The sequence below is a fragment of the Ceratotherium simum genome, chromosome 29, assembly GCF_057802395.1.
Source record: "Ceratotherium simum simum isolate JZ-2026a chromosome 29, ASM5780239v1, whole genome shotgun sequence".
Taxonomy (NCBI): Eukaryota; Metazoa; Chordata; class Mammalia; order Perissodactyla; family Rhinocerotidae; genus Ceratotherium; species Ceratotherium simum.
Genome location: NC_141928.1, coordinates 37,479,984 through 37,495,628, shown reverse-complemented (window position 1 = coordinate 37,495,628; position 15,645 = coordinate 37,479,984). Strand labels below are relative to the sequence as shown.

Below are 15,645 nucleotides of genomic sequence, written 5' to 3'. Positions count from 1 at the left end.
TCTCCCTAGAGTAGCTAATTCTGTTACAGGCGCTATTGAGTTACAAAGCAAAATCAAATGCGACCTACACACTTCAAGGCAATTGCCAATAAAAACACTTTCTCTCAATAAGTAGCTCTAAACAGCCATTCTTTCATCTTGAGGTAATTATGTTCACTATATATTTAGATAAAAGTGGGGGGAGAGTACAAATTATTCTCCCATTATAGAATTATGCTGTCTTCCCTTAAAATGTATTTGCAAAAGATGAGGATAAGAGCAGATCCTATCAAGTCCACCGTTAACTAATTTTTAAAACTATGACAAAAGCTGAAATTCTAAGGTAAAAAATGTCACAGAAATAAAAGTTACATATTTAGCACACAAGATCCACTTTTAAGTAATCTATTATTACATTACATTTATATTTGAACCCAAATCTCTTACAAAAATAATTTTTATCCCCAGAATTATTTCTCTATCCAGAGCTAATGCCATCAGATCAAGATTCGAAAACTAAAAAACAAGTCAAATCTATTCCTTTAGATATTCTTAAGTATATCTGTATAATTTTAAAAGAAAATGTGACCTCAAACATAGAGGATGCTCAATTAAAATATTTATTTCTTTGTTATCAGCAGAATCAACAACAATCTGGCAAGTAACTCAAAATGCTAAAAACTTAACCATGACAATAACTTTAATTTATAACAAAACAAAGATAAGCAATGATTGAGAGATAAGAAACTTTTGGCTGAAAAACTTTCATAAAGTCAACACTTTCACTTCATTAAGTGTTAACAACTAAGACAGTGTTAGCAAGAGATTAGTAAATTACTTTGAAATGAAATATAAATTTAGCAAAGTCTTAAAAACAGGATCACCTACTTAGAGACATTAATTATCTGAATAGCTTTTACTCATACAAGGAAAAACAGTAAATGTTCTCCATTCTGTACCTCTTTTGAAAAATGTTTTACAGTCTAATCATGTGTAGTTCACATCAAATTTACCTCCGACCATAAAAATATACTGTCTGTAAGTTAAACTTACCTTCTTAGACAAGCGATTACTGTATGCAATAGATTATTTTTATAGCAAACAACAGCTATAAGAAAACTACATTTAAACATTTTTAACCCAAACATCAGGATTCAAGTTCCTATGACAAGTAGATAAGAATGAAAATGTTGCTCATCTAATTTTATGCTTCACCATTCCAAAAAAATATATGTAAACTTGTAGAAGAGATGAGTAAATAATATTTTAATGGCAACTAAACTAAGTCATTACTTCAATAAATATATATCATGGTATTTTCCTATTCAGCAGTTTCCAACAAATTTAGTATATCTTATATGAAAATCAAATCAATTTCTAAAAGAAATATCAAAAAAAAAAAGGAAAATTTAATTCTCTTCCTAGGTACTTAGCATTGTTGAAAAGAAAAGCTACTGTAAATGAATTTAAACTAAAAGTCATAAATTGACTTTGGAAGAATGCATACCTAAATTGCTGATCAACAGTGAAATCACAGAAATTAGCGACATACAATATCAATATTCCAAAATGTTATTAAAATCCAACCCAAAGCTGCCTTAGCATTTCTGGGATTTCTAATAAGATTTTCAGTCTGCTGAACAATGGCCATAAAAGGCTTTCAAACTTCACTCCATTCACAAGTAAAGTTGAAATTGAACATTTTTATTTCTTCTCTCCCTATGACAGCTTCACCATGGCACAGTGAATAACACAGCTCAAGTCATTATGCTAATTAGAAATTAAATAAAAAGGTGCCCTTACAATAGTTAAGTGTAAGGTGACATGCTACAACTACAGACAGCTCAAAAGCAGCTTTAGGAATTGTGTAGTACAGGCTTACAAAAGCTGAAAGCATCAGGGAGGGAGCTCCTCGATGCTCGCGGTCTCTGGAACTCTAGCATGTGGCCATTTTTCAATTATAATGTAGAAATTAAACTATACATCAATGAGAAGTATGTCAAATGGCAACCCACTCTTATGACCTATTAGGCCATAAGATCTCTCAAGAAGAGATCTTAATTTCAATATACTTACTGATATTAAGCCGACTGGTTTATCTGATAAATGAAGAAAGGGGAAAAAAACACCACCTTAAAAATTTGAGGAGTATTGAAAGCAAAGTTTAATTTATTAATGTTTCCAAACTAACAGAATGTGTTCCTTTCCTATGTTAAAAGACGGTAGGGAAGAACACAAGCTATGAGGGGCCAAAGCTATATTTTAAGACACGCTCTACTTTGAACAGCCCTGCATAAAATACACACTTTAAACAGCTGGTCATGTCCTTTGACTAACTTATAGCACCAGGTCCCTTTGAGAGAATTTTTCTATCTGCCATAAGGTTGCATAAAATACCCAATTTTTTCTTTAAAAGGAAAGAAAAAGAAGATATATAAGCAAGAAACAGGTAGAAAACATTGGAACAAAATAATAACCAAGAAATCTTCCAACAACATTCTGAACATATACAGAACATAAATACCCTTTCTTATTTAGGCTGACCTGGCTTCTAAAAAGGCATGCTATTAAAATGTTTAATCATATTAAACAGCCACATATTAAACTATCAATTAAACATTAATGGTACCATATGGTTTTAAGTTTCTATTAGGGTTTTTGGCTTCTATTCTTCCTCCTTGCATTTAACCTGAACTTGAAATACTATCCATTTTTCAAGATTCAGTTCAATTCAGTCTTGCACTTTGCCTATCCACAGTAATCTTTTTTAAAAAGTCTATTCCATTCATCTGGAAATGATTATGTACTGTGCTGGGGCATTTCTTTTATTTGTAGAAATGTATTTAACTCTGGTATTACAGTGAACTTTCCATATTTCTATACTGTCATGCATTTTAAGGTTTCAAAGGCAGGGACTACATAGCAATTCTTTTATTTATTTATTTATTTATTTATATTGCAGTAACATTGGTTTATAACATTATATAAATTTCAGGTGTACATAGCAATTCTTGAATCCCAACACCTTAATGGTATATTGGTTTGCACGTTGTAAGCAACCAACGAGTAAATGTTGGATTGATTTTAAGACTTCAGATTTAAGTTTTAACTAGTAGATTATAAAACATCACCAAATCAAATAAAAGTCATTTAAGGAAAGTGCCCTACTAGAGACATGTTGTTCAAAAGCAATTTGGGTTTACAAAAAAAACAAGAATTTTTCATTCGAAAAAACCAAGAGGAAGCTATAAGCCCATGCTTGCCACAGCGATCATGAACCTATCTTATAGTTCTAAGAGTTTTGTTAAGATATTTTCCTATTACATTAATTTAGTCTATCCATTGTCTCATTTTAGCTTAATAACCTTAATGAAATAAAATTTATTATTTTACCAATAAAGAAATCAAGTTACCCAAAGTCACAGCTAGTCAACTGCGACGCTGTAACAGACCTAATCACCACCACTGAGAACCTACCTATGTGAGTTACCTCATTCAGAAGTAAACTTTAAACTGAGACCTGAGGTAGGTATCAGCCAGGCAAAGCAGAAACTGATCCAGGCAGGAAAAAACAGCATATTTAAAGACCCAGATCAAATAAAATATGACATATTTGAAAAACTGAAATTCAAATAGGTAACCCACTCCACTGTTGAAGCTGTTTTTTGGGACACCGAGTCTACTGTAACATTTTACTTTTGTATAATTTAAAATTTCTATAACAAAAAATTAACAAAGTTAACAATTACTCCTAGAGCTAACAACATCACTTTCCTATGCAGGAAAATAAGTTACCGATCATTCCTCTATAATTCCTATACCACTTATTATCTCTTTCCATCATTTGGCTGTCTCATACAACAACTCTTCCCAAACTTGAGATCTCTCTCACAAATTCAAAGACATGCTGATTTCCTTTGGTACATCTTTTCTTCAAGGCAGAAAGATCTGCCTTTCTAATATATGAGAATTGGGGATAACAAAAGAAAGAAAATAAAGGGTGAGAATTTTAAAAGGAAAACAAATGACAGAGCAGGCATTGTTTATACAAAGAAGCCCTAGGAAAGAGTAAAGAAAGTAAAGGAAATGAAGCCTAGACCTTAGAAATAAACTCCTACATCCCTCAGAAGAGAAAGCTGAGAACCGTATGTAACAGGCACTGATGGCCTACGTTTTAGCGTGAATTTATTAAAAGCAAAGCCCTCATCACGAAACTGTTGTGCACTGAAGAAGGCCAGGCCGAGCATGTTACGTTAAGTCTTACATCCCCAAGGCCTCAATGGACCTCCGGAAGCTAATCAACAACTTCAAATCAGAAAAGTACTGAACATTTAGTGGAAGGACAGAAAAGAAAAAAACGCCTCCTAGTTGTGTATTATCTGTCTGATTGTGTATTATCTCTAATTGTGTATTAAAGAAAAACAAATGTGTAAGCATCTCACTGAAACTGAAGTAGTGGGGAGAGCCTGAAGTTTCCACAGATCAAGAGTGGTGCTGCACTCACTACCACAAATTTAACACAGTATAGAGTCCTTTGTATGTTCACGTACTACCTCAAATTCACTAATCCTATTTTTTATAAAGTGTGAAGTTTTCAACTACATCTATCACCAGGATTTTAAGAGACTTAACTCCCATGGTTAAGAAGAGACTTTCATAAATTACTTAGCTTCTTATTATATTTTGTCTCTTCAATGACACACTAAGCCACTTACAGCTAAAACTATGTCTTACCACTTTTAATCCCTTCTACATATTCTACATAGAGTAGATGCTCAATAAATGCTTGATCATTTAGCAATTAATGAAAAACAAACTAATATATATGTCAAGGAATTACTCTAAATATTATAAGAAGGCTTTTGAGTATGGAAAAGACCTGCCCTCAAGGAATTTGTAATCTCTTCTCTTATATTATATTGATATTTTAAATATTCCATAGTTTGGGGAGTTTGGGGGAGGGGCAGTACATAAAATAGCTATTGATAAAAAAAAAAAAAAAAAAAAGCTATTGCTCCTGTTTAACAACCATCATTTCAAACGTATGCCAGAATTTCCATAAACTTCCACTGACATGAAAAAATTGTCTCTCTGAAGACTATTAGATAAACTGAACCAGATCTATCCCTAGATCTATTTATGAACAGGATAACAGTGATTAGAGAATAACAACACACTCAAATAGGCATCAGTACTGAATATATTGCTTATTAACTGGAAAGAAATAGCATTATGGCATTAGCAGATCAAGGAAATAAAATAGAGAATATATATTTGAAAATGTGTACAAGTTTAGAAGAGTCAAGCAAGTTACTTTGCAGAATTGTAGAATCTGTTTCAATTTGGCTAGAACAAAAAAACAAATCCTAGGAGCAAAAGAAGAGATAAATCTCAATATGGATAATAGGAACATACACTGAGTGTCTAGAATCAAGAATTACTTAGGGGCCAGCCCCGTGGCTTAGTGGTTAGGGGCACACACTTCACTACTGGCAGCCCGGGTTTGGATCCCGGGCGCACACCGATGCACCGCTTGTCCGGCCATGCTGAGGCGGCGGCCCACATACAGCAACTACAGGGATGTGCAACTATGACATACAACTATCTACTCCGGCTTTGGGGAGAAAAAGGGAAAAGAAGGAGGAGGATTGGCAATAGATGTTAGCTCAGGGCCGGTCTTCCTCAGCAAAAAAAACAACAACAAAAAAGAATTACTCAGTTCTTCGATCAAATATGTTTACTAATGTTGCAGAAAAAGTGGTATAAATTTATACACATATACACACATTTGAACTTTAAAGGAATACATACCTATAAGAATGAATCAGTTTCTTTAAAAACTATAAATGGATGAAAACATATAAGGAAAATTTGATGTAAAAAAAGCCATTCTAGAAAAACATTAGCCAACATAAGCAACAACTATAAAAAACAAAATACTAGGAGAAAAAAAGTGTAAGAAATAAAGAGCCTACCAACATATTAAATCGTAATGTGCAGCATGACAAGTCATCGTAAAAAACAATGCAGTTAAGTGGAACCCTGTTACATTACAGGTGGGAATGTGTAGGGGGTGCAGGCACTGTGACAAACAGTTTGACGGTTCCTCGAAAAGTGAAACATAGAAATACCAGTAATTCCATTCTTAGGTCTATACCTAACAGAATATCCCAAACAGGTATTCAAATAAATACTTGTGTATGAATGCTCACAGCAGCACTATTCACAATAGCCAAAAGGTGGAAACAACCCAAATGTCCATCATCAGATGAATGGATAAACAAAATGTAGTATACCCATACACTGGAATATTATTGAGCATTAAAAAGGAATGAAGTACTGATACATGCTACAACATGCATAAACTTCCAAACATTGTGCTAAGTGAAAGAAGCCTGACACAAAAGGTCACATACTGGATGAGTCTATTTACATGAAATATCCAGAATAGGTAAATCCATAGAGACAGAAAGCAGATTAGTGGTTGCCTGGGTCTGGGGGAGAAGGGAATGAGGAGTGACTGTTCAATGGGTGCAGGGTATCCTTTGGATGTGATGAAAATGTTTTGGAACTAGATAGAGGAGATGGTTCTACACATTGTGAATGCATTAAATGCCACCAAACCGAACACTTTAAAATGGTTAATTTTAAGTTAATTTCACCTCAATAAAAATAAATAAACAGAAATATCCTCCCCGCAAAAATTCAGTTCAAGAACAGCCATGCTTCTTATTGTTTGTTTATAACATAAAATACTAAAATTGTTTTCCACAGATTTCTTTATCTGATTACCAACCTTCTTTTCTTCATTCCTATAAGACATACCTTACTAAATCCATCATTCCCTTTCTTCTAGCCATTTCCATATGGCTCAGCTATCCTTTACCCCATCCTCACTACCCCTCATCAATCCCCTTCATTTTGCACCAAGAAACCCTAGTTCTATTGTGAGTCACCTCCAGTTAACCTGCTCCTGTCTGTGGAAAGATAAGCTTTCTTTTCAATGTATCAAGCTTTTTGGTATGTTAAATCTGAATGACAACAAGACAACAACTGCAAATATTCAGCAACATGGACAGGGAAATCTGAATTCAAGAAAAGTGGCTGATCATCATGGACACATTAGTGTTTGATGCAACACTAGGTGTGATGTCAGGAGAAGGCAAATTAGAGCAGGAAGAATAGGCTAAATGCTTGTTCCGACCTTCTGTAATGTTATGCCCAACACTGGATTATTTGGTTTCTGTCATCTTGCTCCAGGCTGCCAGGTATTAGTGGAAAAAGTTATGAAATCCTTCAAAGTGAGTTCATTACAAGTTCATACTGTTTCAATTTTGATTGAATACTACTTCTAAGCAATCCTTCTATTCTCTTATTGTTGATTAGTTAGCGCAATGATTTCCAACCTATGAGTTTCAGACTCCTGGGGGGCTGCAGAGGCATGCATTACATAGAGACTGTCTCCTACGTATATATATTAATATTTTTTAAATGTGCAGACGATGTTGTGGTTAATAAAATACAAAGTCATGTAAGAGAATACTGACTAGTATCATTTTGCTAATATGCATTTTCTCAATTAACAAATTTTAAAAATATAACTACAGTCATGTGGGGGTCCACAAACTGCTTTGAAGTTAAAGAGGTTGCCATCTTCAAAATATTGGGAACCACTACCTAACAGTATTCCCCGTAGCACTTAAAGATCCTTTCCACACGCTAAGCTGCAAAGTACCCTTTGCCCACTTCCATTCCCACCTCTGCTTTCATCTTCCCAAGAAAATCAAACATCCTCATATATCATCCACCTCAATCCATCTGAATTTATTCTTTCTTCTCTCTATACGAACATTTGATAATTTAGCAACTAAGGTGTGTCTCTTCCCTTTAAGACTAACTCAGACATATACATCTGATCCCATTTCCTACTTGGCTCCCCTACCCTAATCTATCAAAAAGATTTAATCTCTCCTTCTTCAAAAGTTTTTTTCCTTCTACCTGAAAACCTATCAGACCTCCCTTATTCTGACAAAACTTTACTTGATTCTGCTCTATGTTCTAGCTGCTTATTCTATTTTTTTTTCTTCCTTTTGCTGTAAAATTCTCAGGGTTGGCCTACTACAGCCTGAGCCAGCCACCCGTTTTTGTTAATAAGATTTTGTTGGAATAGCCATCCCATTTCTTTAAGTATTGTGGCTGCTTTCCCACAACAAGGGCAAAGTTAAGTAGTTAGGAGATGCTAAGGCTTGGAAACCTAAAATATTTCCTATCTGGCTCCTTAAAAAAAAGTTTGTCAATCTCTGGGGCTCCAAAGCATGAACTACATTCAATGTCATCATTTCCTCTGAGGACAAGTGAGCGCTATTAAAGGTTTTGGAGCAACAGTAAAGTACCATGAGTAAAAGGGCATTTCAAGACCACTAGTTTAACAACAGCATGCAGGGAGGATATAAAAGATCATTCAGGAAACTACTGCAAGAGACTAGGCATTAGGCATAAATGGAGAGAAATGAAAGGACTTTTTAATGGAACAAGGATCAAGATGAAATGACTATATGTGACAGAAGAGACAAAGCTAATACCAAAATTTCAATCCTCGATGATATGGCTCTCAGAATTTGCATTCTCTGCTACAGTCTACTATAGACTTATAGCTCTTCATAGTTTTCTACCTTACTGACAATGGAGTTCCTAAAATCTTAATGATTCCATACCTTTTGTGTACCAGACATTCCCCATGCTTGCTACCTGGCTAACTCCTGGGTAAGCAATCACTTACAAAGCAGCAGTTCCAATAGAGTTGGCCAAATGATAGCACCAGACCAATGTCAGAGATGGATGGAGTACTCACCTGTGGTACCAAGCAGAGAGAGAAGGAAACTAAGATTTCAGGTCCAGAACTGGCTCTAGCCAAACAGGAAGCAGCAGCTATGAATCTGCTTACAGCAGAAGCAGAGTGTCTTTGATATTCTGACATACTCTTTCTTTTTTTTTTTTTTTTTTTTTAAAGATTTTATTTATTTATTTCTCCCCCAAAGCCCCAGTACATAGTTGTCTGTCATAGCTGCACATCCTTCTAGTTGCTGCATGTGGGACGCGGCCTCAGCATGGCTGGAGGAGTGGTGCCTCGGTGCGCACCCGGGATCCGAACCCGGGCCGCCGGCAGCGGAGCGCACGCACTTAACCGCTAAGCCACGGGGCCGGCCCTGACATACTCTTTCTGATGTTCAGACAGACCACCATTAGAGTAGTCATTGGCAAGAGAGTCTCATGAGAAACAAGCCAAAAAACAAGACCAAAAAGGTGAGGAATTAAATGGAGCAGACTCTATTGCTCTTTTGTCTAGGAAAAGCAGTCTTCCTTATTAAAGATGACACTACTTTTCAAAATGGCCAATATGATACTAACCTTCATTAACAGAGTTTTCACATCCCACGAGATTGAGAAGGATATCATCATCTTTATCATCAACTTCACATCCCAGCAGCATCCAACTTTCCAAGTTATCACTTTCAGAAATGGTGCTCTCTTCCTCTTCACTTGAACTGACCTCTATAATCATGACCTCTCGGATCGTACCCGATCTCTCTTCGGGTTTAGGCTTCTCAGTATCCCTCTTGCATTTCTTATCAGTCAACTCATTACAATGACGAGAAGCAGGAGGACCTCGGGTCTTTTCTTTTGCTTGGACTCTAAAATTCTTTCTTTTACATCTATAAATACTATCTTCATCAGACAAAGTGATGACCTCTGACCCATCTGATAGCTGGATGACCTCGCTATCTGAAAGGATAATTAAGTTCTTCTGATTCTGTTGACTACTGGATGATTCAGAATTCCCAGAGTTCTTCTCTTCATGTTCTTCCTCCCTGATGACATTACCAAGATCTTGGGCATAATGAACTTGGCTGTAGAGCTGAAATTCCACCTCACTATCGACACTCAGTTCACTAGATGACTCTTCACGATAAAGGTCATCTTCATATGCTTCTATAGTCTCATAACCCCCAAACATCATGGAAAGTCAGTAACTTTGATGCTGTAAAAGAGAAAGTCATACAAAGAATGTATTTTAAAAGCTCAGATCATGCCTATTTAGTGCATAATGATATCACCTCTTAGAACTAACTTCTGTGAAGGCATCCTTTTTCTCAATGACATATTAAAATACCCTTTTCTCTTAGAGTATATTTTCTCAAGGATTTCTAAATCCTGTTATAACCTACTCTAATAACGCCCACCACCTCAAATAAAAATTACAACCAACAAATTGAGTCATAGTTATTAATGCATCTGTCATATTCTGCAGGTATGTTAGAAAGGAAAAACAGGCTGAGATCCACTGCTTCAGACACCAAACACTTTTTCCCCTGAACGTTAAAAACAGCGAAAACATTTTAGGTTGTTCCTGCCATTCCATCCGTTCTTCATCTTTTCTCTGGTTCTGGTCCTGAATCTCATCGTTTCAGATATACATTCTCATATACAAATACCACTTCAACTATGACTAAAATCCACAACAGCTAACAATTATCATATTTACTGTTTGAGTGTAGATTTTTATTCGCAATTAAAAAATTAATCTCACGGCCTTCTGATCCTAACCAAAATACATAAAAATATCTAATAAACCTGGTTTACTTCCATGCTAGCTATAAAGATGTGTGTGAAATACAAACTTACTAAGGACCCAAAATTGAGGCAAAACTCTTAGCTTTGGGAACACTTTATTTTCCACCTGTGAGCATATTAAATCCTACCCATCCTTCAACTCAGCTTAAACATCACTTCCTCAGGGAAGCTTTCCTTGACCCACTAGACTAACTGTGTCCCCTTTATGGGCTTCCATAGCACTTTACATTTCAAAACACCACATTACTAATTGCTAATTCAGTGTTAAATCTCCCACAAACACAGATCACACACCCCAGAAGGGCAGGAACTATATGCACTTTGTTAAACAACGGATCCCCAGAGCCAAGCAGAGTAACCAGTATTTAGCAGGACCTCTATAAATATCTGTTGAATTAATGAATGAATAAATAAATGAATAATATCAACAGGCATTTGTTCTTCAGCCCTGATAAATCTAATATGTGCCTAAAATATGGAAAGAATGATGGGATGAATTTTGCAGTTGTCTCCAACTATTCTGACTATTCTCATATCATCAACCAAAAATCTACACAATAGATGTTTTAATTAGGTTCAAATGGAATACTGATCAAAACAAAAGCTCTGGAAAAATAACTGATGTTTGTTCAAAAATCAGGGACAGCCTACAAAATAATAACAATGACAATTTATTCCTTCTATTCCCCTACAGATATAATTTAGAAAGACTAGCCATTTTCTTAGTTTACCAGTTCTCTGCCCCAAAAGTCAGGGTGTTCAGATAGTAGTTTTGGTGACAGAACCAGCTGACTCCAAGAATCAAATGAATAAGAGCCAAAAATGCACTACACTCATGTTGGAGTTTTTGTTTTACATTAATAAAGAAATGAACTTTTGTTGTACACCTTAACTTACACGTTTTATGTCAATTATATCTCAACAAAGCAGGGGGGAAACAGATGATTAAGTTCTCAGTTAATAATACTGTACTGTATACTTGTTGAAATCTGTTAGGAGAGTAGATCTTAAATGTTCTCCCCGCAAAAGAAAAAAAAAAAGGAAATTTGTGAGGTGATGGATGTGTTAACTAATCTTAATGAGGTAATCATTTCACAATATATGTATACCAAATCATCATGCTGTACACCTTAAACTTACACAGTGTTATTTGTCAATTATATCTAAATAAAGCCAGGGGAAAAAAGAAACCAACTTTTAATGTCTTTTTTCTTATAAAAGGTACAATATACCTGTTCCCTTCTTGCACCGTGCTTCAGACTGCTACGCTGTTGCCACACGAGTTGTATGTCGCTGTCTGAATAATAATGTTCATAGCACTTCTCAGTTTATATTGAAATGTTAGCCTCAGAGGAATTCAAATAAAAGACAAATCCTTTCCTTTTTATTTAATAGGTAAATTAACTCTAAAAGAAGTCAAAGGAATTATGCTTCCTTCAAAATCCTCACTAGATCCATCCTGAGGATCCGGTGTGGACTTAAGATAAAACATAATTCCAGTGCAGCACAGAAAAAATTAAAGAGCTAAATTACAGAGTTACAAATTTGTACTACTCTTGGAGCCATCCCAAAGGAAAGGGATTAAGAAGAGAGCCATAGGCACACCTGTGAATGTATGCCAAAAATAAACTACAGAAATATAATAAAAACTGACTTCCTTGGGTCTAAGAGTTTATCTCTTTCCCTGAAATGTAGAAAAATGAATTTAACAATTTAGCCCCTACAGCCTTTAAGAGGATTTTGTACCTTCTGTACTTGAAAATTGTGCTCAGCATCACTTGCTCTTCTATTCATGTAGTTTATGTATGCCAGGGTTAAGGTTTGCTTGGGGCTGTTTTGGTTTATGTTACCACTTTAATTACATTCAAACGCATTTAATTTATTTTTTTAAAAAGTGTATACTCTGAGGATGAATATGAAATAAATAAATATATGTATGTCTTGATCCAGAAGGCTTTCTCAGCTTTTTGATCACTGTACACAATTCTGGAGCATACCTAACTAGATAACACAAGGTCCCTATGAGAGTCACAGAATTTTAAATCTAGAAGAGAACTTTCAAATTATCACACACCACCGCCTCAATTTACATATAAGGAAACTGAGGTCTAAAGAGCTAAGGAGGTCCATCGAGGATTATGTAGCTAGTTAAGAACATAGCTAGGACTGGATTCACATTTCCTTGAGTCTCAGCCAAGTATTCACTAAGATTTTTTTTTTTAATTTTAAAAATAATAATTTAAAAAATAATTTAATAATAATTTTAAAAATAATAAACCAAGGTTTAAAAAACCTTCCTTCAAAGCTATATTTGCATTGGTTCTAACACCTAAATTTACCTCACAAATATCCATTTTACTTCCCAGTGAAGTATAAAAAATACAAGAGGCATTTTAACTGGAAGGAAAAGCACACATTTGAACGTCAGTTTACCATCCAAAAGCCTCCCAAATTGGTATTCAAAGATTAAAGCAATCCCATGACCAAAAAAAAAATGGTTCTTATATAAGAACCTAAAATATCAGTTTGGGAATGAAATCTATCTAAAGAATTAAAATAGCTTAACAAATAAAAAACAGCTATAGAGAATAACTACAAAGGCTGTCACCACTCAAAAGTGGGAGCAGTACTCATTTACCGAATTTTTTCAAACTACACTACTTAAGGCTTATTTAAGGGTTCAAAATTTACTATACCTTTAAGCCCAATATTTTTGCTCTGACAGTCTACCAGCTGGTCATTCCAGACCTTCTGTTTATTTCCTTTCAAAGAACTTTTAGGCAAGATGTTTCTTCTTGATGACATAGGTATCCATCTCAAGGAGATTTAAACTAAATTCACAGCTTTATTTTAAACCCAGTTTTCACTGGAAAGTTATTAATAGACTTTATTTTCAACTTAAAATTTCTTAGTGAGCTATCCTGACAGTGACAGATTTAAAACACTCTTAAGTTGCCTCTAGTGTTAAAAATTTCTATCCATTCTTTAAACGTGACTTTGACTTTGAAGCATATCCGGCTGGGTAGAGAATCCAAACGTGTGAAACAATGGTCACGAAAAAATAGGAAGACAGAATACAAGATGTTGGTGGGAGAAAATTATGCTAAATTTATTCAGACAAGTCCAGCCGTTCTTGGGATACACAGTCTTCTTGACAACTAATCCTGTCTCAAAACACTTCCTTCACCTTTCCCTCAGCCCTTTTTCCTTCCGCTACTAAGTATCCTACCCTTGTAACGATCTTACCATCCTCACATTTCTTCCTCAGTTCATTCCCCGCCCTAAGATTCTCTTGAAAACAGCGCTACTGAGCTGTCCCCAAAGCGTAACACCGTCTGAAATATACACACAGCCCACTTACAAGTCTCTGGATGTGACAGCCTAAGTATTCAAAACACAAAGTCGGGAGTTTTGGAAGGGACCTGAAAAACTCATTAAATTGAACGTTGTCATTTTATACATAGAAAAACCGGCTCTGAGAAGCTGCTGTGTGCACTGAGCCTAAAAGATCTAATCCACCCCTGTCATCTGAAACAGGTACGTTCAGCCCACAGCAGAGACTTCTGGGGTCTCCGGCGAGCCGGCGGGGGGCCCGGCGGGGCTCGGGCCTGCCGGTCGGCGGCGGCTCTGCGCGCTGGGAGTCCCCGCCGGCTCCCAGGACGGCGCCGAGGAAAGCGGCCGACGCCGCCCAGGTCTCCCCGCTTCACAGGGGGCAGGGGCACACGTGCCGACACCTTCCTGGCCCCCAGCTGCAGCGGCTGCTTCCGCCAGCGGAGGCTGGGGCCGGCCCAGGACCGCTCGGTCCCGGCAGGCCGGCTCCCGCTCGGCGGGGCACGGCCTCCGCGCCTAATCGTCTGAGCGGCCGCCCTCACGGCACGGCACGGCAGGCAGGGGTGACGGCGGTAGAACAGGCAGAAACGCCACCCCCACGAGGCCACGGGCGCCCAGCCCTTTCCGAGCCGCGGCGTCAGGCCTCGGCCGGGCAGAGAAGGGGACACCCCAGCCGGCCAGCCGCGCCGCGTGGGGCAGAGCGCCTGAGGGGCCACGAGCCGCGCCCCGCCACCAGTGGGGGCAGACGGGGCCGCGGCGGCCGGCAAGAGGCCACGCGCTAGCTCTACAGCCCAGCGGACGAGGCAGAGGGCGGGCAGGGGTCCCCCGGCCGCGGCCGGCTCGGGGTCCGTCACACACATACTCACTGCCGCCGCTGCGACCAGGAAGCACCAACCAGGAATCAAAACGCGTAAAGAGACGGGGAGGGGCGAGCACAAATGAGGTAAGGAAAGCGCGTCCGCGCGGACCCGGGAGGAACTAAGGCACTTCCGGGGAAAACACAGCTCCCGGGAGTCGTCTTCCGTCCCTGCTTAGCCTCCGGGCCCTCTGTACGCATGCGTAACAACTGTTAACCCTTTCTCTTCCCCGCTGATAATCTTTTGGTTTGCTTTCCTTGCTTTGCTCCTTCCCCTTCACGGCTTCTTTCAGAGGTACCTAGGATGCATCTGTGATGGGGGACACTTTGCTTGAATGACTTGCATGGGAGAGATGCTACTTACCTTGCAAAACCAGGGAGAGTTCGCGCCCTTCTATTCCCGCAAGAAAAACTACATCTCCCATGATGCCCCTGGGCGAGTTTCAAGACCGGCTCCGCCTCCTCCTCCCCCAACCTCAGAGGACGCTCTCTTCCGGGCCACGTGCCGTGGAAGCCCTGCTGAGGCTCAGGTAGGGGACGAGGGCTGTAGTGGCAAGCGGCTTGACTAGCGGACCCGAACCCCAGCGAGAGAGAAGCATCTTTGAGAGCGCCTGGCTTCTAGCTTCTTCTGCCTTGCGCTAGGTGACATTAGGCAGGTCCCTTCCACCTCTAGGTTGAAGTTGAACTTAGTTCACATTGGGCCCCTTGCAGCTCTCTTTCTAGAGTACAAGGGAACAGATGTAACTCTTTGTGAACCTTAAAGAGCTGCGCTCTTGCTAAAAATTGAAGTTAATACTGTCCCTTAGAAGCTTCTGGAGGCTACGGGCTGTGTTGGGAGCTTATGGCTT

General features: G+C 38.1%; 1 protein-coding gene across 6 annotated transcripts in view; it reads right to left on the bottom strand.

Annotated features, from left to right (window-relative positions):
- Positions 1-14,950, bottom strand: part of ZCCHC7 (zinc finger CCHC-type containing 7) — a 244,601-nt gene extending 229,651 nt beyond the window's left edge. Inside the window, exons 1-3 of one of the 6 annotated variants that reach the window (XM_087419462.1) lie at positions 13,308-14,059; positions 11,844-11,908; positions 9,388-10,018 (exon numbers count right to left, since the gene is read on the bottom strand). In XM_087419462.1, coding sequence (XP_087275588.1) covers positions 9,388-9,997 — 610 coding nt within the window. In that variant the 5' untranslated portion in view covers positions 9,998-10,018; positions 11,844-11,908; positions 13,308-14,059. The other 5 variants (XM_087419460.1, XM_014782004.2, XM_004423227.3 and 2 more) reach the window with 5 other exon arrangements.
- Positions 14,951-15,645: the final 695 nt, after the last annotated feature.